The following is a 26,880-nucleotide window of genomic DNA, read 5'->3' as shown; positions in this document are numbered from 1 at the left end:
CATAATGTTACTTTCATGTGTGTTTTCAAGGACAACAGCAGCAGATATGCTAATGTGGACAGACAAAGCCCATGAGGCCACAACCCTACATGAAGAACTATAGGCAACTAAGGAGCGCTGAGAGTGGGAAATGGTCTTCCTTGGGGAAGAGCACACCAATGGTTATCCAATACCAGTGATCAGCCCTGAAAACATCTGCACACAAAGGTGTGTGTGTCAAAACAATTAATGAAAAAAGAAAAAAGAAGCGGATTCTAAAGTGTATGTGGAAATTCAGAATCCCAAGAATAATCAAAGCATTATTGAAAAATAAACCAAAACTACATGACTTCTATGACCATACACATATTACAAAGTTATATTAATTAAGGTGGTTATATTCATAGAAGAATAGACAAACCAAACAACAAACTCTAAAACCAACACATGTATTGATAATTTGGTTTATGACAAAGATAATGCCACAAGCAGGGAAATGATATTTACAGTAAATCCTTTGGGGTTGATTAGATGTCCTTTTAAAAACAAACAAAAAACCCAGGCCTTTTACTCATGCCAGTACAGATAACATACACAAAAATTAGTTCCAGATAGGCTACAAATATACATGAGAGATGGGGCAACAACATAACATTAGGAAAATATTTTCATGATCTTGGTAAATATAAAGATGTTTTCTTAATCAAGCCAAAAAAGTATAAACATAAAAAGAGAATGATGAATGTTATTAAAACTGAAGCATTCTGTTCATAAAAACTGATTAAGAGACTACAAATGCAAGGCACTGTGATTTCCAGCTGATAGATCCTTATGTATTTTAAGCAGAAAATCTCCTTCAGGTAATAGCAACATATTCAAGAGAAAAAGTAGACAATAACCTTGAAGAGACACTTCATAAAATTGATATAAACAGCTAACAAGCACACAGAAAGGTATATACTAATTAGCAGACCAATGTAAAACACACACACACAGTTAGCTAGCAACCACAACCTCTAGAATAGCCATTCTTTTTATTAAAACATGATGGCTGATAACAATATTCTAAAACAGTTTGAATTCTTTTTTTTCCTTTTATTTTATTTTACAATACAATTCAGTTCTACATATCAGCCACGGATTCCCTTGTTCTCCTCACTCCCGCCCTTCACCCCTTCCCCCCAGCCCTTCCCCATTCCCACCTCCTCCAGGGCAAAGCCTCCACCGAGAACTGAGATTAACCTGGTAGACTCAGTCCAGGCAGGTCCAGTCCCCTCCTCCCAGGCCAAGCGAAGCGACCCTGTATAAGCCCCAGGTTTCAAACAGCCAACTCATGCACTGAGCACAGGATCCGGTCCCACTGCCTGGATGCCTCCCAAACAGATCAAGCCAATCAACTGTCTCACCTATTCAGAGGGCCTGATCCAGTTGGGGTCCCCTCAGCCATTGGTTCATAGTTCATGTGTTTCCATTAGTTTGGCTATTTGTCCCTGTGCTTTATCCAACCTTGGTTTCAACAATTCTTGCTCATATAAACCCTCCTCTTTCTCGCTAACTAGACTACTGGAGCTCCACCGGGGGCCTAGCCGTGGATCTCTGCATCCAGATTCCCCCAGTCCTTGGATGGGGTTTCTAGCACAATTAGGGTGTTTGGCCATCCCATCACCAGAGTAGGTCAGTTTGGGCTGTCTCTTGACCATTGCCAGCAGTCTATTGTGGGGGTATCTTTGTGGATTTCTGTGGGCCTCTCTAGCACTTTGCTTCTTCCTATTCTCATGTGGTCTTCATTTACCATGGTCTCCTATTCCTTGTTCTCCCTCTCTGTTCTTGATCCAGCTGGGATCTCCTGCTCCCCCAAGCTCTCTTTCCCTCGACCCTTGCCCTTCATCACCCCCACTCATGTCCAGGTTGTTCATGTAGATCTCATCCACTTCTCTGTCATTGGGTGATCCCCGTGTCTTTCTTGGGGTCCCGTTTTCCAGGTAGCCTCCCTGGTGATGTGAGTAGCAGTCCAGTCATCCATGTTCCACATCTAGTATCCTCCTATGAGTGAGTACACACCATGTTTGTCTTTCTGAGTCTGGGTTACCTCGCTGAGGATGATTTTTTCTAGATCCATCCATTTGCCTGCAAACCTCATGAAGTCATTGTTTTTCTCTGCTGAGTAGTATTCCATTGTGTATATGTACCACATTTTATTTATCCATTCTTCAGTTGAAGGGCATCTAGGTTGTTTCCAGGTTTGGGCTATTACAAACAATGCTGATAGGAACATAGCTGAGCAAGTGCCCTTGTGGTATGATTGAGCATTCCTTGGGTATATGCCCAAGAGTGGTATAGCTGGATCTTGGGGGAGATTGATTCCCAATTTTCTAAGAAAGTGCCATATTGATTTCCAAAGTGGTTGTACAAGCTTGCATTCCCACCAGCAGTGGAGGAGAGTTCCCCTAGCTCCACATCCTCTCCAGCATAAAGTGTCTTCAGTGTTTTTGATCTTAGCTATTCTGACAGGGGTAAGGTGGTATCTCAGAGTTGTTTTGATTTGCATTTCCCTGATGATTAGGGATGTTGAGCAATTCCTTAAATGTCTTTCAGCCATTTGAGTTTCCTCTGTTGAGAATTCTCTGTTTAGTTCTATAGCCCATTTCTTAATTGGACTCTTGGGCATTTTGATGTCTAATTTCTTGAGTTCCTTATATATTCTGGATATCAGTCCTCTGTCAGATGTGGGGCTGGTGAAGAACTTTTCCCATTCTGTAGGCTGTTGCTTTGCCTTGTTGACCATATCCTTTGCTCTACAAAAGCTTCACAGTTTCAAGAGGTCCCATTGATTGATTGTTTCTCTCAGTGTCTGTGCTATATTTAGGAAGTGATCTCTTATGCCAATGCGTTCAAGACTACTTCCTACTTTCTCTTCTAGCAGGTTCAGAGTAGCTGGACTTATGTTGAGGTTCTTGATCCACTTGGACTTAAGTTTTGTGCATGGTGACAGATATGGATCTATTTGCAGCCTTCTACATGTTGATACCCAGTTATGCCAGCACCATTTGTTGAAGATGCTTTCCTTTTTCCATTGTACACTTTTGGCTTCTTTGTCAAAAATTATATGTTCATAGGTGTGCCGGTTAATGTCAGAGTCTTCAATTCGATTCCATTGGTCCACATGTGGGTTTTTATGCCAATACCAAGCTGTTTTTATTACTGTAGCTCTATAACAGAGCTTGAAGTCAGGGATTGTGATGCCTCCAGAGGTTGTTTTATTGTAAAGGATTCTTTTGGCTATGCTGGGTTTTTTGTTTTTCCATATGAAGTTGAGTATTATTCTTTCCAGGTCTGTGAAGAATTTTGTTGGTATTTTGATGGGGATTGCATTGAATATGTAGATTGCTTTTGGTAAAATTGCCATTTTCACTATATTAGTCCTGCCTATCCATGAGCATGGGAGATCTTTCCATTTTCTGACATCTTCTTCAATTTCTTTTTTCAGGGACTTAAAGTTCCTGTCATATAGGTCCTTCACTTGCTTGGTTAGTGTTACCCCAAGGTATTTTATTTCATTTGTGGCTATTGTAAAGGGTGATGTATCTCTGATTTCCTTCTCAGCTTTTTTTGCCAATTGTATATAGGAGGGCTACTGATTTTTTTGAGTTGATCTTGTATCCTGCTATGTTGCTGAAGGTGTTTATAAGCTATATCAGTTTCTTGGTGGAATCTTTGGGGTCACTCAAGTATACTATCATGTCATCTGCAAACAGGGAAAGCTTGACTTCTTCCTTTCCAATTTGTATCCTCTTAATCTCCTTATGTTGTCTTATTGTTCTGGCTAGAACTTCAAGTACTGTATTGAATAAGTGTGGGGAGAGCAGACAGCCTTGCCTCGTTCCTGATTTTAGTGGAATTGCTTTGAGTTTCTCTCCATTTAATTTGATGTTGGCTGTTGGCTTGCTATAAATTGCCTTTATTATGTTTAGGTATGTTCCCTGTATTCCTGATTGCTCCAAGAGCTTTATCAGAAGGGGTGTTGGATTTTGTCAAATGCCTTTTCTGCATCTACTGAGATGATCATGTGTTTTTTTTTCTTTGAGTTTGTTTATATAGTGTATTACATTGATGGACTTTTGTATGTTGAACCACCCTTGCATCCCTGGGACAGTTTGAACTCTTAAAAATATCTTTAGAAGTCCATTTTTGTTGGTTGTGTGTATATGATTTTGTATTATTGTTTATTATATCAGATAACCAATTAGGGACTCATCACTGAGAGGCTTTATGCATATATAAAAACATAATAATAATAATAATAATAATAATAATAATAATAATAATAAAACAATAACAATCAAATGCTGTGGATATTGCTCTGTATGTTGTGAATGTATTGCTCTGATTGGTTAATAAAGTGCTGATTGGCCGGTAGCCAGGCAGGAAATATAGGCAGGACAAAGAGAGAGGAGAATTCTGGGAACAGGAAGGCTGAGTCAGGAGTCACCAGCCAGACATGGAGGAAGCAAGATGTAAAGATACTGGTAAGCCAAGAGCCACTTGGCAACTTATAGATTAATAGAAATGGGTTAATTTAAGATATAAGAAGTAGATAGCAAGAAGCCTGCCATGGCCATACAATTTGTAAGTAATATAAGTCTCAGTGTGTTTACTTAGGTCTGAGTGGCTGCAGGAGCCAGGTGGACATGGGACTACTTCAGCTACAGTCAAAGAAAAAGAGGCCATTAATCTGAGAAGGAATGGGGGAGACATGGGAGGGGTTAGCGTAAGGGGACATGAAAGGTGCTGGAGAGAAGAAAAGGAAGTGGAGAACAGATGTAGTTATATTTTAATTAAAATATTTAAAAATTATTAGGAGCTTTTTTTTTAGTACAATTGCTTTGGAAAACTGGTTGTAGTATCTAATAAACATAATTAGATATATAAACTATGATTCAGCAATTCTATTCTTACATGTTTGTCAAGAAGAAATTTGTGCATATGTCACCAAAAGACATGTACCAGATACAATCTTCATAGTACAATTTAAAGTTCAAATATGGAGACAATCATAATGCCCATCTGTAATAAATGATCTAATTCTATTGTGGTCTCTTCATACAATGAAATTATATACAACAATTAAAATAAAGGAATTACTGTTGTACTCAATAACACAGATGAATTGCAAAAGAAATATTTTTTCTGATCCAAATTATTTTTATTTTTTGAAAAATTTAAAAATTAAAGTATATTTATGTCATTTCTCCCTCCCTCCCTCCAACCCCTCACTTATCCCCTGTTGATTCACTCTCAAATTCATGGTCTCTTTCCTTTATTATTGTTACATATACAGGTGCACAAATATATAAATAGAACTTCTGAGTCTATGTGGTGTTGATATATATATATATATATATATATATATATATATATATATATATGATTTCATTGTTGATCACTTGGTACTGGATACCTGATTAGGGGCACCCATCTGCCTGGGAAAGACTGATTCTCCCTCTTTCAGCAATCATTAGTTGCCCACAGCTATTTGTCAAGGGGTTGGTCCCCATGAGATTCCCTCTCCTTCATGTTAGCATGTTCATTGGTGTTGGCATTGTTCATGTCTTATTTAGCTAGCCATTCTTTTATTTTTTTTAAGAACTGTAAATTTATTATTTTAAAAGCTATTTTATAATTGATATATAAATGGGCTTTGATATGAAAATAATATGTTTAATTAAAAACAATGTCAATGAAGAATAGGTTTGCATAATATAAGTACAATTATTTTTACATAATCTAATTACCAGAACCAGAAATTGAAAGCATATTGAAAGTATCCTTAATATTATGAGGCCTATTTTTCTAAAATCTACCAATTCTCGAATGGATTGTACTCTCGAACTCTTTCTGTATTTTGTTGCATCTCTTTTAGTGTGAAATGGAATCTCTGAAACTCAGGCGTGGCATGCACAAAGTTAAGAAGTTAGTTCAAACTGTCTTTTCCAATAGGTAAGTGAAATTCAGCAGTCTGCTTTTCAGCTCCCCACTTCGGACAGATTCTTTTGTTATCTCACCTTTTGTTTTGGGGGAAGAACGTTTTTCTTTATCACTTCAACTTAACTGTACCCTGTCATTTACCCAACTTGGTTTCTAACTCACACCTTTCTCAAGAATTTTTCTATGATTTCTATCTTCTAATCCTTGAAGGTCACAGACAGGCTCCTTTTTATAAAGATGTTCCTATACATTTGTTATTGTTAGCTGTTTACTTCACCTCAACTTTTTGTCCAGTTAAAAACTGCACTTTTCATATTGTAGATTTTAATCTTGGGAATTACCTTTTATCTTTCATCCTGTTCATCCTCACTTTCTCCCCAAATTGCAAGACTCTCTTCAGGTTGTTTCCATCAATAAAGTTGTTTGCAGCTCAGGATCACACCTTGATTTATTGGTTGAATCAAAACTGAAGTATTGGAGTAAAGAACTTGTATTTTATTTGACCATTCTCATTGGTTAATGGTTCAGCAGAAGGGTGAACTGGAGAATTCTTCAGAATTATCACTGCTCTAATTACCTCTTCATGAAATCTTAGAACATTAAGTTAAAAATAATTGATCTCAGGAACAAAATTTTGAAAGAACCATCCTGAAAAAATTCTCTTGTGAACCAAATGTGTTTCCTAGGTTATATATCAAAAATAATGTACTTGGGTCCTCTTTCTTACTCTTGGGCACCTTTGCTTTTCCAATAATGACTGATTTTAGTTTATAAGTTCCATCTGCACTTGCACATATAGGGCAGACAACCATTCTTGGTTTAGTTTCCTCCCTGGTAAGCAGGTATCTTTTCTACGTGCCTGAGTGTTCTCTGGCATTGATTTCCAAAAAAGGTCAGTCTCATCCCCACTGGATAACTGAGCTAAATGTAGTTTTCCCTCTTTAATTATCTAGACAGTTTTTGTCAAAATAGCTCAAAGTGTTCTGAAACTGAACCTCAGACATGTTCCTCACATGCTTTTGGGTTCCCAAAATTACATGACTATTTCAAAATCTAAAAAGTCAACCAGTACTGGCCTTAAAGTCTATTCACCCAAAACACTGTGTAAATCTTTCTGCAGCAGCCTGAACACCCACACGTTTAACAGATTAGCGGTTCTGTTTGGACCACATGTAAACATTACATCACCATATTGGGCTCCTATTGGTCCCCTTCTCTTTTTCAGCATAGCATATCTTGTTTCAGCACAAAATTCAAAATCGATTTCTTTTTGTTCTTCTTAATGTCATAAAATGTTGATTTACTGATACCAAATTCATCCCGCACACTTTAAAGAGATTGGCCAGCTCCAATCCTACTTAGAACCTTCATTTTCTTCTCCACGTTAAGTATAGTATATTTCCCTCTCTCGTTCATTCTGAATTTAATTTAAGACAACCAACAGAGAAAAGAAAGGGAAAAGCCTTAGTAAGCTGGGAAGAGGGTCTTTGTTTTGCTTTTTTTTTTAAGCCTTTGCAGTAGAAAGCAACTGACTGGAAAGACTGAGGGTTTGTGACTGAAGTTCTAAGCTAGAGAGAGAGGTAAGGACCCATCAAAGCAGCCATTGACTAGCTACTGTCTGCTTCTTACTATTGCAAGACAGAGGAAGTCAGTCTTCAGAGCTCCACTGCTTTTTCTACCAGTCAGGAATGCCAGGGATACCTGCATATTTTCCCTAACTCATCCTGGGGAAGGGGACAACATAAAGCAGGAAGCAACTCAGAGATGCTCCCACAAGAACGGCTCCAGAAGGGATGTCAATAAGAAGCCATGCTTGAGCAAAGTGTGACAGACTCGATTGTGAAGAAAAGTTAATGGGTTGTACATAGGAGTGCAATCTAACTTTTATTTCAGTCAACATAGCAGTGAGCTTTGAGTGGCACTAAATCCCCGAGGGAATCTGTAAATATGGAAATAGTCTTTCACAGCACTTTTCCAGTCTCAGATCTTCCTTGGAGATTATGGATGTGTGTGATGGAGTGTTATCTTTCTGTGAAATGGTTTCATATTTGGCATCTCACCAAGTTTCAAAATCATGGCAGTTCTCACATAGGAGTCTAGAAAGTTTGCAAAATATTTTACCAGAGTTAAAAAAAAAATTGTCTTTTCATTTATTTTCCTAAGTTTACATTAGGGTGATAAATGATGTGTTTCATATTTCAGAGTTGAGTTTTTCTTTAGTGCAGATTTTCTTCTTGAACCAAGATTCAACTCTCTGAAGATTCAAATGCTGCTGTTTCTGATAAACTGTTTCCCATAAGTTCTTCAGATGGCAAGTTCTTCTCTAGCTCTGTGCCCTCAGCATTCTTTTTTAGCTTTCCCTGATGCTGTTGAAAGCCATTTCAGGTCTTTTGAAATGGCCTGCTCTAGATATTTCACGGTTTTCATTCCAGATACACAACCTCACAGGAGAAACAAAAACTACAACCATAGTCCCTTCCAGGTGCTTCAGGGAAGAATCCTGATGGAAAAAAGCAGACTTTGTGACAACAGGAAGCCCACCTTCTGGCTTAGCACCTGCCACTGAGAAAATGTGTGGCTCTAAGCCAATCACTTCTTAGGTCTCAATTTCTTTGTCAAGGAAAATGCAATCTATTTCACAGTTTAAAATCCATCTTACACACACACACACACACACACACACACACACACACACACACACACCAAAACAAAAACTAATGCTTGTGAGGAAAGCATTACACGACTCAGTAGGCATTCAAAACCGTGGTCCTCCCAGTAAGCCGAGGAGGACTCTGCAAGCACAGACATGACAGGCGGGGCCCAGGCAGTGAGCACATGCAGAGGAGAGGCTGCAGCCACCAGAGGCCACCAGCGGCCACCAGCAGCCCCAAAGCTAAGCAGGGACAACAGAGAAGCTAGGTGGCGATGCCCTCCCTGCCAGCATGCAGGGCTCCTCTAAGCCAAGGTAGCCATTCTTAAAGCAAGGAATCCATACACAAAACCTTGCAAAATCTAAATGATTGCGTTTTTTTTTTATAAAGTTCAAAACCAATAAAATTATTAAACAATGATAGAAACCAGGGCTGGGATTCATTTGGAATTAAGGTGTAACAGGAAGTTGATAGGTTTATGGTCTTGCCGATGCTGATCATAATTACATAGGTGTGCTCACTCTGAAAAAGAGATTTGAGCTGTACACTTAGAACATATGGCACTTTCCTGCAGGCATTTATGTTTACTTAAAAATAATGCCTGTAAGCCTCAAGTGGTTCATCCAAAATGGATCTGAAAGTGAGAAGGAGAGAGACATAAACTGATATGGCAAAGGTTAGCAATTATTGTTCTTCTAGGTTCTGACTACAAAAGCATCACTTGTAATCTTTCAACTTCTGCTATAATTTTGTTTAAATTTTATGTTGAAAAATATTCAGATTAAAAACAGTCATCAGAGAAAGAGGCTCATAATTCCAGCACTTGGGCAGCAGAGGCAGGAAGACAGGGAGTTTAAGAACTTAGTCTCAAAAAAGTAGAAATAAAAGAAAAATTCATTGTGCTTCTTAGCTAGGAAATTAACCAACTGCCTGGGAATAGGAAACTAAGAAAATATCAACACCTAGATTAAAGGGGATGGGAGAAATCAGTGGGTAGAATAAAAATAAAATATAATGATAAATATGTATGAAAATAGCACAACTAAACCCATTACTTTATGTACTAACCGAAATACAACTGAAAAGGATAAAAGAATATATTATTCTGTGTCTGCAAATAGAATAACTTCTCTAAATTGATTAAAAAAATAATTTTGAGTTTTCTAATTCTGATTTGCCCTGTAAATGATAAAGTCACCATTTCTACAACACTAAAAATTCCTATTGTGATAATGGTTGAAATGGTGTTAAATTTATAGATTAATTTGAAGGTGACTGTCACATTTTTTTTTTGTATAGAAACTACAAATCAATAACACAACACATCTCTCAACTGTTTTAAAAATCAGCTTTATTTATTGAGATTAGGCTTTCTCTGTTGCTTTCAACTCCTGGGCTCACATGATCTTTCTGCTTTTATGTCTTCAGTAGCTGGAATAATGGGCATGTAACACAGCATTCTGATTGTTTATATAGTTTTCAAATTTCTTTCATTAATGTTTTGCAATTTTCAAATGCATTTTGTTTGTAAATTCATATCTTCTTATTTTTTTGAGCTATCATAAATGTATCATTTAAACAACAATGCAATTGTTGTTGCCATTATAAATTTTGAAAATCTTATTACTATATTTTATATGTGTGTGTGTGTGTGTGTGTGTGTGTGTGTGTGTGTGTGTGTGTGTTTGTATGTGTTGACTTATTCTTTGAGTTTCTATTAAATTCACTGGATATTTCTAGGGTTTATAGTTTTTGTAGATTTCTTGGTAACTATCTTCTAGAAAAATATGAATTTTATTTAATTTTCATGAGAAATGTCTGTCTTTTTAACAAATTGGTGGTTACTTATTTGGTGCTAAGAAATTAATTCAAGTCCCCATAATTTTACGCACTTTTTCTAATACCATGATATGTGACCCTGCATTGTTTACTACTTCCAAAATGATGTTGAGTAGAGGTGATGAGAAAAACTTCTTTGCTTTGCTGTAGATTAGAGGAAGAACATCCAGTTTACTGCTATTAAGGATGATGTTAGCTGTGGGTTTGCAGTAGAAGCTCTTATTACTAGCTTGAGGGAAGTTTCCTAATTGGTCAAATTTGTAGAGTGATGCCTTTTCTAAACCATTTGAGACACTGATCTTATTTTTTTCCCAGTAGACTGATAATAGGGGTAGTTTACACTGACTTTTTGACTATTGACTAAATTTTTATAACAAGAGCAGACCAAATATGGTCATAATAAATTGTACTTTTGTGAAATGAAAATCCCAATCCCAGAAGGTCAAATGACTGAACTTGAAGATTATGGAGGCTTAAAATGTAGGCAAGTGTCAACTTATCTTGAGCTACTTTGATTCCACATGAAATCCACTCTGACCACTCATGTCTAACCTAACATCTTTTTGACTACTAAAATCTTAAAAGAGCAAAACACTAGCTTCCACCAACCTGAAAGCTAAGGAAGTCATCAGATAGCACGTGAACCCCACACCAGGGTTCTCCCCGGCTTGCTATATAACCTGTGTACCTGTGGTCCCCTTTAATGTATTCGACAAATACATTTATGATTTTTTAAATTCTGTGTTTAATAAAATCTTACATAACTTACTCCATACTGGACATACTTGTGGTGGCTTAAATGAGAATGGCCCCCATATATTCATATATTTTGATGCTTATACCCCAGTAGGTAGAATTGTTTGGGAATGATTAGGTGTGGCCTAGTGGATGAGCTTTGAGCTTCTAAAAGATCATGCCATTCCCAATCCCTTTCTATCTGCTCATACTTGTGGCTCAAGATGTGGGTTTTCAACTGTTCCTGTTCTCAGTCTTTGCTCTGCCATCATGGGTTCTAACCCTCTGAAACCATAAACCCAGATCAAACACTTTCTTTAATTAGTTGCTTTAGTCATAGCATGAGTCTTTTGAATCCTCAAAGCCTACTCCCAATGACACACCTCCTAATCCTTCTCCAACAGTTCTACCAATTGGGGACCAACTAAGCATTCAAACATGAGCCTATGGGGGCCATTCTCATTCAACCACCATAATGATATTTGTGGAAACATGTATATGTGTATTCCTAGGTCATGGTCACTCATATTTGGCCCCAGAATAAACTCTCTCTTATGTCCTTTGAGGTGAGAGTTGGGTTTTTGCATCAATATTTTTCATATATTATTAGGATTTTTTGCTAATAACTTATTCAAGAATTTTGTGTCTCCATTCATGGGAGTTATTTATTTATTTAATTTATTTATTTATTTTTAAAGATTTATTTACTTATTATGTATACAGTGTTCTGTCTGCATATACGCCTGCAGGCCAGAAGAGGGCACCAGATCTCATTACAGATGGTTGTGAGCCACCATGCTGGGAATTGAACTCAGGACCTCTGGAAGAACAGCCAGTGCTCTTAACCGCTGAGCCATCTCTCCAGCCCGAGTTATTTATTTTTTAAAACACAATTTTATAATGTGAGTTAGGAATTGCTTCTTCCTTTTCTATTTTCTGAAAGTAATTGTAATTCACCAGCAAAAAATTTGGGCCTAGAGACTTCTGTTTCAAAGTGATTTTAGCAGTGACACAACTATCATATTAATTATAGTGCAGTTTGTGTTATCTATTTCATCATGGGTGAATTTTTGTTGTTCAATGCCATTAAGGTTTTGACTAATTTTTTTATAAATTGCTGAATACACACACACACACACACACACACACACACACACACACACACACACACATTATTAGCTATTTTATATTATGAGCTATATAATATTCCCTACTTTATACTTGATAATAGAAATCTATCTACTTCCCCCCTCTGTTGTTTCTTTCCCTTTCTTAACCTTCTGGATAAGTGGGTATTGTAACTTGCTATCTATCCTCTTAACTATATATTGCAACCCAGAGATAAACCAACCTTCAAAATTCTAAGTAATGTTTCTATTTCAAATGAATATGCATTGTTTTGGCACTATCCTAAGTGCTGAAGGCTTTGCAAATCTGCCAGCAGTTAGTGAATCTTAAGAGCAAGGAATGACATCAACAAAGTCAGATACCATAAATTAGAGTTATCACAAAAAAGAATACATTATTCAAAAATTATGAGACATGCAATAAAACAGGAACACACGTTACTCATGCACAGGAGCGTAAAGGGTAGACTAGAAATTGCTAATGAGATGGTTCAGATACCAGATTATTAAAATACATATTTATTTTTTGAAAATATTTTTGTTTTATTTTTATTACTATTATTATTTTTTATTTATTCTTCTCTCATACATTATATCCTGACAGCAGTTTCCCCTCACTCCACTCCTCCCAGTTTGCAATTCCTCCCCTTTTCCCCAGATCCACTTCTCCTCCATTTTTGTTTAGAGAAGGACAGGTCTCCCACGAGTATCAACAAAACAGGGCACATCAAGCTGCAGTAAGACTAAGCACCTCCCCGTGTATTAATTCTGGGCAAGGTGACCCAGCATGAGGAGTAGAGTCCCAAAAGCCAGTAAAAGAGTCTGAGACAGCATGTTCCCACTGTTAGGAGTCCCACAAGAGGACCACACTACATAAACATAACATATTTGCAGAGGACCTGGCTCAGACCCAAACAGGTTCTGCATTCATCACTTCAGTCTCTGTGAGCCCCTATGAACCCAGGTTAGTTAATTTTGTGGGTTTTCTTGAGTTGATTCACTTTCTCCTGGCGTCTTTGACCCCTCTGCCTCCTATAATCTTTCCTCCCCATCTTCTGCAGGGTTCTCTGAGCTCAGCCTAATGTTTGGCTGTGGATCTCTGCATCTGCTCCCATCAGTTGCTGGATGAAGCCTCTTGGATGACGACTGGGCTAGGCACAGATAATATGAGTATAGCAGAATATCAGTAATCATTTCATTGAATTTTCCCCAGTTCTGTTTGGTTCTTTCCTAGGTCTCTCGGCTATCCAGTCTCTGCTTCCTGGCCATCCAGGCAGTGTTGGGCATGGGCTCCCTCTCCTGGTGTGGGCCTCAAGTTGGACCAGTCATTGATTAGCCACTCCCACAAGTTCTGTGCTACCATTACCCCAGCACATCTTGCAGGCAGGACAGATTGTGGGTCGAAGGTTCTGTGGCTAGGTTGATATCCCAGTCCCACAACTGGAAGCCTTGCCTGGTTACAGAAGATGGCCGGTTCAGGTTCTGTATCCGCCATAACTAGAGTCTTCACTAGGGTCACCCTTGTAGATTCCAGGGAATTTCCACTGCACTACGTTTCCACATTGCTCCCCAAATGCCCCCAGTTCCAGTAGTTTCTTCCAGTACTCTCTCCTTCCATCCCTCCACCCCACCTGATCCCTCCTGTTCTCATCCCCACTCACCTGCAAAATCTATTCTATTTCCCCTGCTCAGGGAGGTCCATGCATCCCCCCTCCCTCTTTGAGTCTTTCTTGTTACTTAGCCTCTCTGGGTCTGTGGGTTGTAGCATGACTATCCTTTACTTAACAGCTGATGTTCATTTCCTCCCCCCAAATCTCTCCCATGTATCTCCCACTTGCTTGCTCTCAAATTCATGACCTCTATATAATTGTTGCTTTAAACATATATACACAATATATGTGCATATAATAATTCATATATATATATTTAAAAAACCTACTCAGTCCACATGTTACTTTTATGCATATGATTTCAGGGCTTATCACTTGGTATTGAGTAACCAATTGGAATGCTCTTCCCTGGGGAAGCCTACTCTCTTGCTCTCAGCATTCCTTAGTTGCTGTGCCTACAGTTGGGGCCCTACGGAATTTCCTCCTTCCATGTTAACGTGGGTCTAATTTCATGCATCTATATGTTGACACCTAATTTTTATACCACTAATTATTGAAGATGCTGTCTTTTCTCCAGTGTATGTTTTTGGTATCAGGTACAAGATCTAACAGACAAAATTCTAAATCAGCCAGTATAAATAAAATACAAATTAATTAACCATGGCAAACCTTGAGACCTAATGGAGGTGTTGTTAATATTTCACCAGCTAGAGAAAATGAATAAAGTGTGGAAATGATAAAACAGAAAAGTAGAAATTTTGGAGTTGAAAAATAGAGCAAACCAAGTGAAAATTTCATGAAAGGAACTCAACACTAATCTTGAACAGTCAAAGTTGTAATCAACCAACTTTAAGATAGATCAAATGTTATTCTTCAATCTGAAGCAGAGAAAGAGACAAGATTGTTGAGGAAAATAGAGACTCAGAAAAAGGTGAGATTCCCCATTAATCCCATTAGCATACATATAATGGTGCACAGTAAGGGAAAAAATTCAAGAAAACTCCAATTTTGGATAGAAGAATCTATACTAAGCCCGCTGAACTCTAAGCCTGACAAAATCAAGACCAGGCAGAAGCACAAAAGTGCTGAAAGACAAAGAAAATATTGAAAGCACGAAGAGACCTATGTTTTAGAAAGAGCCTAATAATTTGTCATCTGGATTCTTATTGAAATAATGAATACAACAAAATAGTGAGATGATATATTTTAAGTGCTAAGAAAAAAATGCCAGGAAAATTATGTGTATTTTAATTGCAACTAAGTTAGAAACTATTTAACTGCAAGGACTACATTTTAGATAGTTTATGTCTATCAAGTGTTTTTCATACAGCTGGCTCAATGCTGAAAGAAATAGTGAATATGATGAATTTCTTTTGCAGTGTTAGTTACTGAACTTAGTTTCATACATGCTCAGGAAGCACTCTACCACTGAGCTATATCCCTAACCTATAGAAAATGGATACAAATTAAGATCATCCTGTTAATTGAACTAAACCAAACCCAGAAAGAATTCTATGATTTTTCATCTGTGAATTCTAGATTTCATGTATGTTTATGTATGTATTTAATATATATGTATATATATCATAAAAATATAGTATAAAGGAGAGGAAAGAGGACACTAATGAAAAATGGGAAAAGGTACACCAATTCACATTATAGTTAATCACTGCTTAATGGCAATGAAAAAAGAGAAAATGTTAAAAGCACTAAGAGATAAAAGCTACATTAGGTACAGAGAAACAATGATATCATTGCATTTCTCAATGGGAACATTCCAAGTAAGAAAATATTGAATGCCACTGAAATTCTAAAAGAAAAAAAGTCCAGGAAAAGTTCAATATCTGGAAAGAATATCTTTCATAACAAGATAAAATAAAGTAAATAAAAAGGCAAATGTGTTGTCGACAAAGACTGTGCTTGGTTTTTTTATTTATTGTTGTTGCCACTTTTTTTTGTGGTAGTAGGATTCATATGTAGGGTCTCATCTGTGCTAGGTTAGAGCTCTATCACAAAGCCCATGTGCAAATAAATACACCTATTTTTGAAGGTGCAAATAAGATAAAAATAAAAGCTTTGATAGAGAGTCCATTGTTAACTATACAGTAAGAGTACGGTAAAAGAAGGATGTCTAATAGTCATAAAGCAATCAATTTAATAAGAAGACATGCTGTATCAGGATACCAAGGTAGGAGAATAATGAGTTCTAGGTTAGCCTGGAGTATATTGTAAAATCTTGTCTAAATAAATAAATAAGAGAGCATATCAATCATAAATGTTTACATACCTGGCAAAAGAGTAAACCTGATAGAACTGAAGAGGAAAATATTAAAATCAATAATTTTATTCAGGAATTTCAATGACCTCTGTCAATGTAAGCAGAAAATCATCAAAGATATAAATTGAATAATACAATTAGTCATCTAGACTTGAGAGACATATATCACATATTCAACAACAATATTATGAGTCACATTTTCTCAAATACACATGGAATATTTACTGATATAAACCATATTATAAGGAATGAAATAAATCCATTCAAATTCAAAGCCTCAAATCATATACATATTTTCTCAGACAACATGGATTTCAATTAGAAATCCATAATAGAATGATTATAGGAAATCCCTAAAAATTTGGAAACAAAATTAAGTTATATAACTTATGGATCATAAGATAAATTAATTGGGAAATTATTTTTTTTTTTGCTAAATAAAAATGGAAACACCATCTAAGCCTGTGGGATGCTATTAAAGAATTATCTATGAGAAAATTTATAGTATTGAATATAGAGGAAAGAGATTCAGTGTTCCACCATTGTCTCTTTATAACACTAATATTCTATTTCCCCTTCCTTAGAAGACCCCCTCTTCTATCTAGTCCCTTATTAGGTACCTAACTGACCTTGAACTCCTGATTCTCCTATCACCGCTTCCCAAATCCTAAAATTACATATGTGTTCCACAACATCTGGTACAAATTTCCATTTATTAATTTATATGTTGGTTATAGGTGTGTTTCCTTTTTATAAAATATTTATAAGGCAATATTTTTTGTTTCTTTATTTGCTTTTTAAATTCTTTGAGACTTTTATACATGAGTATTTACTTTTATTATTTCCCCCTCCTTTGTTTCCCCTAACTCCATCTTACATCCCTTCCACTCACTCTCAAATTCATGACTTCTTCTTCTCTAATAATCACACACACATAATATGTACATACAAACACAACCTGATGAGTTCATTTAGTGTTGCTCATGTGTATACATGTTGAGGGCTGACCACTTCAGGCTGGATAACCTACCAGGGGTTTCATCCTTGGAAAAGATGGAATGGCTCTCAGTAGCCACTAGCTCTTCAGCCTATAGCTCTTCTTCTAGGGCAGTGGTTCTCAACCTTCCTAATGCTGCAGCCCTTTAATACAGTTCCTCATGCTGTGGTGACCCCCAACCATAAAATTATTTTGTTGCTACTTCATAACTGTAATTTTACTACTGTTATGAACTGTAATGTAAATATTTCTGGAAATAGAGGTTTGCCAGAGGGGTCGCGACCCACAGGTTGAGAACTACAGTTCTGGAGCACTTATGAAAATTTTCCCATCCACATCGGTACACCAAGTAGTGTTATTATTGTGTAGGTCTTCTTTAGGCATCTTGTTGAGATGTCCTGTGTGAAGCTTCTCTGTCATGTACAGAAGACACTATCTTGAAGCAAACATTGTGGTACTTTGTCTCTCCTTCTGGATGTTCCTTCCCTGAGCTGTAGGTCAAACTTCAGAGAACAATTGACTATGGGGTGCTCAGCCCGAATTGTGTTTTTGCCTTTTTATAAGAAAATAAGCATAATTTTGTCTTATGCAATTATCTTTTTTTTTGAGACAAGGTTTCCCAGTGTAAGTAGCTCTGGCTGTCCTGGATCTCGCTCTGTAGCCCAGGCTGGCCTCAAACTCACAGAGATCCACCTGCTTCTGCCTCCTGAGTGCTGGGATTAAAGGCATTCAGTATCATTGCCTGGCTTTATGCAATTATCTTTGTGTTATATTTTACAATAAAATGTTTTAAAAGGGGAAATATTAAACCTACCAAAATGTATGAATGTCATTTATACTTAAAAATATAGTGGGGAAAATCTTTGGTTTAGTGATAAACACTTTAAAGACAAATGCTCCCTCACCCAAGAGTTTTGTCCAAGGCCAATTATTTTGGTACAGAGAAGTGGATCTCTGTCCCTTTATCTGTCTATCTCTGTCTCTCTGGCCTGCCTCTTGCCTCTTTCTGAATCCTATGACTGACAGACTGTAAGGCCATTCATCCACTATTTTCCCTTTCTCCTTTAATGTTATCAAAGCAGAGAAGCCTGTGTTCTCCAACAGATACCACAGCAACAATCTTGCTAATATTTTTATGACTAATTCAGTTGACTCAGAAGAAGGCAAAATTCTAAATCTGTCCTGTTTATTTGAATAAATTGCTTTATGTGACAACAGTCCCCTAAACTTTGACAAATTCTCCTAAACCCATTTAAAGAATCCTATCACAAAATGTCCCAGTACATGCGTGGGGTACTGTCCAGAAGGCCATCTTTACATTTCACCTCTCAGTTTTTCCTATTAATTCCCTTTATCTCACAATAAATTAAATAAGTAAATCATTACCCAAGGAAAAAGGATGAAGGGCTATCCAAAGGCTTGGGGATAGCATACAGCTGTGACAGCTCTAAATTGAACAGTATCAGGGGCCATGATATTCCCATAAAGTATGGAGACCACAATTCTCAAGTCACTGGTCACTCACTTGTTTGTAACGTCTTCGTTGTTGGGTTGAGTTAAAATCAATGTCTAAAACTCCACATCAGAAAAGCAAATTGTATTTTCTCCTGCTTCCCTCTCTCTGCTATAAGATAATGTACAAACAATGTTATCCAGGATTTAGATCAAATGTCAACCTTTTCTAAGGGTGATAGTCTATTGATTCTAATAGACTTAAGGTTTTTTTTTTTTTTTTTTTTTAACCTCAGAGGTCATAGCTGCTGTAATTGAGCTTACAGCCACAGTTTCTTTTAACTACCACAGCTTCATTGATTTTTATTTGTAAACCCAGTTCCCATTTCAGGCTTTCAGAATGAAGCTGAAACATCCTGGCCTGTGATTCTAGAGAATACTCTTGGAGAAGTCCTCATGAATAGGGCAGGTATACCCAGAATACAGTTGCTTGGAAAAGCACAGGTGGCCTTAGTCCACAGAATGACTTGCCAGCTACGGTCCAGGTACTTGCACATGAAATGGCTAGAGGGCATGGTTGAAACATTGCCTTCCTTGGAAATTTAAAAAGATTTTTAACCCTATCCTTAAAATGGAAGCTGATAGGGCACTAGTGGGAACAAAAAAAAGCCTCTGGATTTCAAATTACTAAGTGATCTTAAGTTGAAATGACTATTTTTACACATTTCATAAATCCCGTCTGAGCACTACTTACTTCCCCTTTGGGTTGCTCATTTTGCCTTCCATTTATTCAATAGGAGTTGTCATTTTACACGAAAATTTTAGCAGAATTTGAAGTCAGGTGTATATAAGGTTCAATCATTGGGACTTGGGACGTGGTCAAATCCTTCTCCCAGATCATATGAACCAAAGTAAATAGAAAATCTCATTTTAAAAACTGTACTTCTGGACTTAGCCTCTGTCTGAGAACTAAAGGGGACAAACCTACGGATGGCAGCAAGGGGTCAATTCACCACAGGCATTGGGTCAGGGGTGGAGGAGTCGGAAGTGATTGGGATTTGGGGGAGGAGATTCGCTTACACACAGGAGCAGAGCATTGAGCGGCCATATCTGCCGCCGCCGCCGCCGCCGCCGCCGCAGCTGTGAATGCAGCATCTGCGCTTTGCTGCCTCTGCGCCGCTAAGGCTCGCGTAGCTATCCCGTGGCCCTTGGCTGGTCTGCCTTACCACCATCGGTGGGAACAGCACGTTCTGACCTGCCTCCCTCCCTCCTTCTCCGCCGCACCCCGGCTGCTCAGACATGGATCTCGGCAGCAGCAGCGACTCAGCTCCCGACTGCTGGGATCAGGTGGACATGGAAGCCCCGGGTTCGGCTCCGAGTGGGGATGGCATCGCCTCTGCGGCCACGGCAGCGGCCGAGGCAGCAGAAGCGGAGGCCCAGCGCCAGCATCTCAGCATGGCCTTCAGCAGTCAGCTCAACATCCACGCCAAACCTTTCGTGCCTACTAGGGTAAGCGCCGCGGAGTTCGTGCCGTCCTTCCTGCCGGGCTCGGCCCAGCTGCCCGCCCCCACAGCCTCCAGCCGCGACGAATCCTGCCCCGGCGCCGGAGACCCTCAAGGTAAAAGGCTGGGATGGGGAGCACCTGTGGAACCTTCCAAAGATGGACCTTTAGTGTCGTGGGAGGGTTCCAGTTCAGCCATTACCATGGAACTTTCAGAACCTGTTGTAGAAAATGGAGAGGTGGAGATGGCCCTGGATGAATCGTGGGAGCTTAAAGAAGTAAGTGAAGCAAAGCCTGGGGGTTCTTTGGGAGATTCGGGGCCCCCAGAAGAAAGTGGCAAGGAAATGATGGAGGAGAAAGAGGAAATAAGGAAATCAAAATCTATGGTCATACCGTCAGGTGCTCCTAAGAAAGAACACGTAAATGTGGTGTTCATTGGGCATGTAGATGCTGGCAAGTCAACCATTGGAGGACAAATAATGTTTTTGACTGGAATGGTTGACAGAAGGACACTTGAGAAATACGAAAGAGAAGCTAAGGAGAAGAATAGAGAGACTTGGTATTTGTCCTGGGCCTTAGATACAAACCAAGAGGAAAGAGACAAGGGTAAAACAGTGGAAGTGGGCCGTGCGTATTTTGAAACCGAAAAGAAACATTTCACAATTTTAGATGCCCCTGGCCACAAGAGTTTTGTCCCAAATATGATTGGTGGTGCTTCTCAAGCTGATTTAGCTGTCCTGGTCATCTCTGCCAGGAAAGGAGAATTTGAAACTGGATTTGAAAAAGGTGGACAGACACGAGAGCATGCGATGTTGGCAAAAACAGCAGGGGTAAAATACTTAATAGTGCTAATTAATAAAATGGATGATCCTACGGTAGATTGGAGCAGTGAGCGATATGAAGAATGTAAAGAGAAACTGGTCCCGTTTTTGAAAAAAGTTGGCTTCAGTCCAAAAAAGGACATTCACTTTATGCCCTGCTCAGGACTGACTGGAGCAAATATTAAAGAGCAGTCAGATTTCTGCCCTTGGTACACTGGATTACCATTTATTCCATATTTGGATAGTTTGCCAAACTTCAGCAGATCAGTTGATGGACCAATTAGGTTGCCAATTGTGGATAAGTACAAGGATATGGGCACTGTGGTCCTGGGAAAGCTGGAATCGGGATCCATTTTTAAAGGCCAGCAGCTTGTGATGATGCCCAACAAGCACAATGTGGAGGTTCTAGGAATAGTTTCTGATGATACTGAGACTGATTTTGTAGCCCCTGGTGAAAACCTCAAAATCAGACTGAAAGGAATCGAAGAAGAAGAGATTCTTCCAGGCTTCATACTTTGTGAACCTAGTAATCTTTGCCACTCTGGACGCACATTTGATGTTCAGATTGTGATCATTGAGCACAAATCTATCATCTGCCCAGGTTATAACGCGGTGCTTCACATCCATACTTGTATTGAGGAAGTTGAGATAACAGCCTTAATCTCCTTGGTAGACAAGAAATCAGGAGAAAAAAGTAAGACACGACCCCGCTTTGTGAAACAAGATCAAGTGTGTATTGCTCGATTAAGGACAGCAGGAACTATCTGCCTGGAGACATTTAAAGATTTTCCTCAGATGGGTCGTTTTACTTTAAGAGATGAGGGTAAGACAATCGCAATTGGCAAAGTTCTGAAATTGGTCCCAGAGAAGGACTAAGCGATTTCATTGATGCCTCTGCACCGTAATGTGCGAAGATTGACTGCAATTTACTGCCCATTGACAGACGTTTGTCCATATTTTGCAGAGAAATTTCACAGCAAAAATCCATGTTTTGTCAGCTTTCTCATGTTGAGACCTCAGTTATGGCACTCTTGAATGCATACTCCAGTTTCTTCCCTCTCCACCACTCTGCTTCCTTGGACAGATCAGTAATAGCTTTGTAAGTGACGTGTATGTAATTGCCTACAATACTAAAAATAATATATTTTAAATTTTGATTTCCCTTTGGGATATCTAGACATCATTTGTTCTGTGCAGAACAATCAGTGTGTCAGTGTGTATATGTTAATCAAGACAACTAACATGTAAATAAAGTGTTCCATTTTAAACTTCAGTATTTGAAATGTGTTTGAATAATGCTTGAATTTATAGGAATCACTGTCTCACTAGGTTATTTTCTCAAGTAATTAAATACATTAGTACTTGGGCTTAAAAAAAATCTCCACTGTTTGAAATGAGGAATTGGTTAAAACCACACAGGTTTGTACTAAATGAAGACTTTACTATGAAAAAAACCCTATCTCAGTGTCCTTTCCAGTTAACTGTGTTTTCTGTGTCCAAGTTCAATTAGTAAAGGAGTTCTTCTACTTACCCAGTTATTGTTTGAAAATGAAGATTATCTTTTTTTTTTCTCTTCCATTAGGTCCCATACGGCCAAATCACACGTATTCCTAAGGTTTCAGACTATATATGTTGAATAGACTCTTATGTACTCCATCATCTTTAACGTGCTTTGGTATCATTCACTGTGAAATTTGGGGTGCAGATACAATAACGGGCACAATTACTGAAAAGGTAAATTGTTGAACTAGGACTATATGTCATTTACTAAAACAAAGGACTTGACATGGGAAAGGAGTCTATTCCTCATGGTTGAGGGTTCATTACAACTGTTCTCCAAACAAATGCTTGAGGAAAACACCAGTTGTCGATTCTAAGGTAGTTAGATTTATTGCCAGAAGAATGACTTTATGACCCTCAGAACTGTCAACAGCTGGAGAAATTTCTGTCTTGGTAAGTAGGTACTGGCTTAGTGTAAACATCTTCCCAGTGGGGTGCAGAACCAGTTCCTTTTAGGTACAACTCTGTACTTGGAGTAAGAAACTTCTTTGCTAACCCTCATGTGCAGGCTGGTAGATGTTGACACTGTGGCCACAACACCCTGGGCCTCTGCTCAGGTAATGGCGGTGTCTTTTCCATGGTCTGTTTCTTTGTGTGCCCATGAAACTCCTATCTCAGTGTATTAGATCATTACTGACTGGGTCGGATTACCAACAGCATGGCTCTATTGTGCATCATCCACCACAGGTCATCAGAGCACCCACTTCAGAAAAAGATTTTAGCTTGTCATGCTTCAGCTAATCTAATCCATAAGGAACCCCATATGGTGATGAACACAGTCATTTAATCATGAATGTCTATGGCAGGAGATTTGTTTTATCTTTTGTCATTAGGAGTTCTTTTTGGTTGTGTGCTAAACTTCGTACAGCAATCAGGCCAGTCCAGTACTTGATAAAAATCATACCTTGACAGTCACTTTATTGAGAATGTCCCCCTAGCTGTGTGAGCCCCACTGTGTAACCTTGGCAGGCCTTGAGCTTGTGACCATCCTGCTTCAGTGTCCTTACTGTTGAAATTATAGATGTAAGCCACCACATCCAGCTCTTGGCAGTCATTTAAAACATTTTTTAATGCGATATTAATGTCATAGTAATTTTAGTAATTTACCAATAGCTGTATATATGTGTATTATATTCATATTATATCCACACACACATAACACACACACTAGCTCTCTCTCTCTCTTTTCTACTAATTGGCCAAAAGAAAAGCCAGAACAGAACTCTGTTTCTACTTGATTTGGATAATTTTTCAAAAACTGGTTCCTAAATATTTGTGTGCGTGAGAGAGACATACACATAATATTCAGAGAAAATGTCACAATCTTTCAAAGTCTATTTTAGAAATGATTTCTTTGCAATTCAGTGATGATCCTATCATTCAGGAGGTTGGGGACACCAGAGTCTAGCTCTTTTAAGGTAGTGCATATGGGCCCAGCATGGTGACACTGGCTTGCAATGTAACTACTTGGAAAGCTGAGGCAAGATGATGTGTTCAAAGCCAGCTCTCCAACTACACAGTGAGTTTGAGAACAGGCTGAGCTAGCTACACAGTGACAGCCTGCCACAGAGAACCACCAGTAGAGAAAGACATACAGTAATATTTCTTTCTAATTTCTAGGTACTTTATAGTTGTTAACATCTAATATTTTTCAATATTTTAAATTAGGGCCATTTGCCAGCACAGCATTAATTAGTTTGCCCAGTGCACTGAACTACTTATAAAGCCATAATCAGGGCAGTGCCCTGTTAAAGAATTTCTGCTATCTCCAATTCATATTAAGTTAACTTTTTCATGCTTTAAATAAGAATGTCCCTTATAGGCTCATGTATTTGAACCCTTGGTTCTCAGTTGCTGGTGCTGTTTGGGGGAGGATTGGGAGGTGTGGCCTTGTTGGAGGTAGTATGCCCTAAGGGGTGAGCTTTGAGTGTTTCCAGTCTCACCCCACTTTCTGTTGCTCTCTCTGCTTCCTGCTTGCAGTCGAGGATGCGCGCTCTCAGCTTCCTGCTCCCGCTGGCTGCCATGCCTGCTGCTTGCTGCCCTGCTTCCCTGCCATGGTGATCGTTTATCTCTCTGGAACCGTGAGCCTAAATAAACCCTCCATTCTGTAAGTTGCTTCTGCTCATGGTGTTTTATCACAGCCACAGGAAAGGAACTGATGGCGGAAATTGGAAACCAGAGAGGAGGCTGTTGCTGTATAGTGCATGAGCATGTTGTTTTTTAGAGGAATGTGGAAGACGGAAACTTTGTAGAAAAGTTGGATGCCGTAAGCCGACCTTAGCAGGAACCTTGAAGGCTGTAGGGCTGAGAGTACTGCAGAATGTAGCAGCCTGGCTCACAAGGTTTCAGAAGGGAACAATGTTAGCCATTGGACTAGAGCCCATTTCTGTGCTATTTTGGCAAGAAACTGGCTGCCTTCTGCCCTTTTCCTAAGAACTCACCTGAGGCTGAATTTTAAGAAGTGGACTGGGAGTTCTGTCCAGGAAACTGTTGCATGTGTTTAAACATTTACACCCCCCTCGCATGTTTTCCTCTTGTAGTTTCAGATCTTCTATTAAGGTGTTGGATCCATTTGTGTTGATTCTGGTACAGAGAGAAAGCTTCATGTTTCATTCTACTATGTGGGAGTGGACACCATGTTTTTTGACACCTTTTTAAGGATAAGTTGGTTATAAACTCACACAGTTATTTCTCTATTTTATTCCAATTCTGTGTGTTTTTTATATGCCAATGCCATGTTTCATAGTTATTTCCATTTTGAATATGCAATACTTCCAAACTTTGTTCTTTTTTTCCTCAAGATTACTTTGGCTATTCTGGGACATGTGTGCTTCTATATAATTTTTTTTAGGATTATCTTTCTAGCTCTGTAGACAATGCCATTAGTATTTTGACAGGGATTGCCTTGAATCTATAAATTATTTTAGATAATATGGATATTTTAACAACAATTTGTTCAGGTTATGAAAACTGTGTAGTAATTTCTTTGCCAGAGGAAATTGACATGCTGCATAATGCTGAGTGTGGCATGACTCTTATCCATAATGCTTTTGCTGGTCTATGATAAAGAGAAAGTGGGACAAAAAGAAATGCAGAATGTACAGTTTGGAGAGATAAAGATTGGCTGGAAGAGGGGCTATAATTGTTAAGGAGATTAATACCACTAAGGAGAGGTCTGCTTTGCACTTGAATAAATGGTAGGGTTCCTTCAGGGCAAAACTGCACCCAGCTAAGCTGATGTGGGAAAGAGAGCCTAGAGTGGTTTCTGCTTCTAGAAAGCAACAGCAAATAAAAGCTGCTGCTCCTGGGGTCCAGGGAAGTGTACATCCATCCCGAATTGGCAGCCGAACTTGGCAGCATCATTCATGTGGTGTGGGCTTTAGGGGCATGAAAGATGCAGAGTGAAGGGGTTGTAGATTCCTCTTCTGTGTTCCAGAGAGCCCAGGCAGTGAGTGTTAGGGGAGTCCTTGGATGAAGGCCCTGGGAGGCCATTACATGAAGCTGTGACGATGAAGCCTGTCCCCAAGAAGTTAGTGATGTCAGAGCTGTGAGATGTCTGCCCAGGAGAGCTGCATACATGAAGTGAAAGCAGTCTAAGAAGGAGATGTATGTTGTAGGTACCAAAGCTGAAAAGACAGAGCCATCTAAGTCCTTTAACATGGAACATAGAACTACAGGGTTTAGTGTTTGCCATTCTGGATTCTTGTCTTCCTTTGGCCCCTTTCCTCCCTTTTGGGATGGTAATGCATATTCTGCGCCATTGTATGTTGATTGGAAGTAAGTAATTTGTTTTTCTTTTTGTTTTTATTTACAGGGAGCTACAATTAAGAGAGTGCCTTGAGTCACAAAAGAGACTTTGGATGTTGGACTTTTAAGCAGTGTTGGGGCTTTTAAAGCCTGGGGATATTTGAAAGCTTGACTGAATGCAGTTCACATTGTGATATGACCATGAGTCTGTGGAGGCCATAGAGTGGAATGGGATGGTTTGAATACAAGTTGTCCCCCGTAGCCTCATGCATTTGAACACTTGGTCCCCAGTCGATGGTGCTATTCAGGGATGGTTAGGAGTTGTGGCCCTCCTGGAGGAAGGATGCCACTGAGAGCGGGTTTTGAGTGTTTTTATAATCCACCCCATATCCAGTTTGCTCTCTGTGCTTCACACTTGTAACTGAGGATGCGAGCGCTCAGCTTCTGGCTCCAGCTGCCATGCGTGCCTCTGGCTGCCGTGCTTCTGTATCGTGATGCATGATGGACTTGTATCCCTCTGGAACCATAAGCCGAAATAAACTCATTTTTTTCTATATAAGCCAAAATAAACTCATTTTTTTCTATAAGTTGTGTTGGT

General features: G+C 38.8%; 1 protein-coding gene and 1 long non-coding RNA gene across 8 annotated transcripts in view; both read left to right on the top strand.

Annotated features, from left to right (window-relative positions):
- LOC143270913 (uncharacterized) overlaps positions 1-26,880 on the top strand; it is a 126,749-nt gene that overhangs the window by 94,729 nt on the left and 5,140 nt on the right. For both annotated transcript variants that reach the window (XR_013048124.1, XR_013048123.1), the window contains one exon: positions 5,900-5,976. This is a non-coding gene — a long non-coding RNA (uncharacterized LOC143270913). The remainder of the gene's footprint in view (positions 1-5,899; positions 5,977-26,880) is intronic.
- Positions 11,768-26,869, top strand: LOC102912247 (eukaryotic peptide chain release factor GTP-binding subunit ERF3B). Of its 6 annotated transcripts, none has more exons than XM_042268961.2 (2): positions 11,768-22,074; positions 24,516-26,869. In XM_042268961.2, the coding sequence occupies exon 1, from the start codon at positions 19,953-19,955 to the stop codon at positions 21,849-21,851; it is 1,899 nt and encodes a 632-aa protein (XP_042124895.1). In that variant the 5' UTR covers positions 11,768-19,952; the 3' UTR covers positions 21,852-22,074; positions 24,516-26,869. The 6 variants fall into 6 exon arrangements, with proteins under 6 accessions (XP_042124895.1, XP_042124894.1, XP_076418363.1 ...); XM_042268960.2 differs by having other exon boundaries at positions 22,558-26,869; XM_076562248.1 differs by having other exon boundaries at positions 11,768-22,709; positions 26,350-26,869.

The sequence above is a fragment of the Peromyscus maniculatus genome, chromosome X (assembly GCF_049852395.1).
Source record: "Peromyscus maniculatus bairdii isolate BWxNUB_F1_BW_parent chromosome X, HU_Pman_BW_mat_3.1, whole genome shotgun sequence".
NCBI classification, from domain to species: domain Eukaryota; kingdom Metazoa; phylum Chordata; class Mammalia; order Rodentia; family Cricetidae; genus Peromyscus; species Peromyscus maniculatus.
Note: the sequence above shows the minus strand (reverse complement) of the source record. Positions and strands in the feature narration are given on the sequence as shown.

Bases quoted from the DNA above. Each gene is read 5' to 3' on its own strand.
- LOC102912247 (XM_042268961.2), top strand. From the start codon at position 19,953: ATGGATCTCGGCAGCAGCAGCGACTCAGCTCCCGACTGCTGGGATCAG.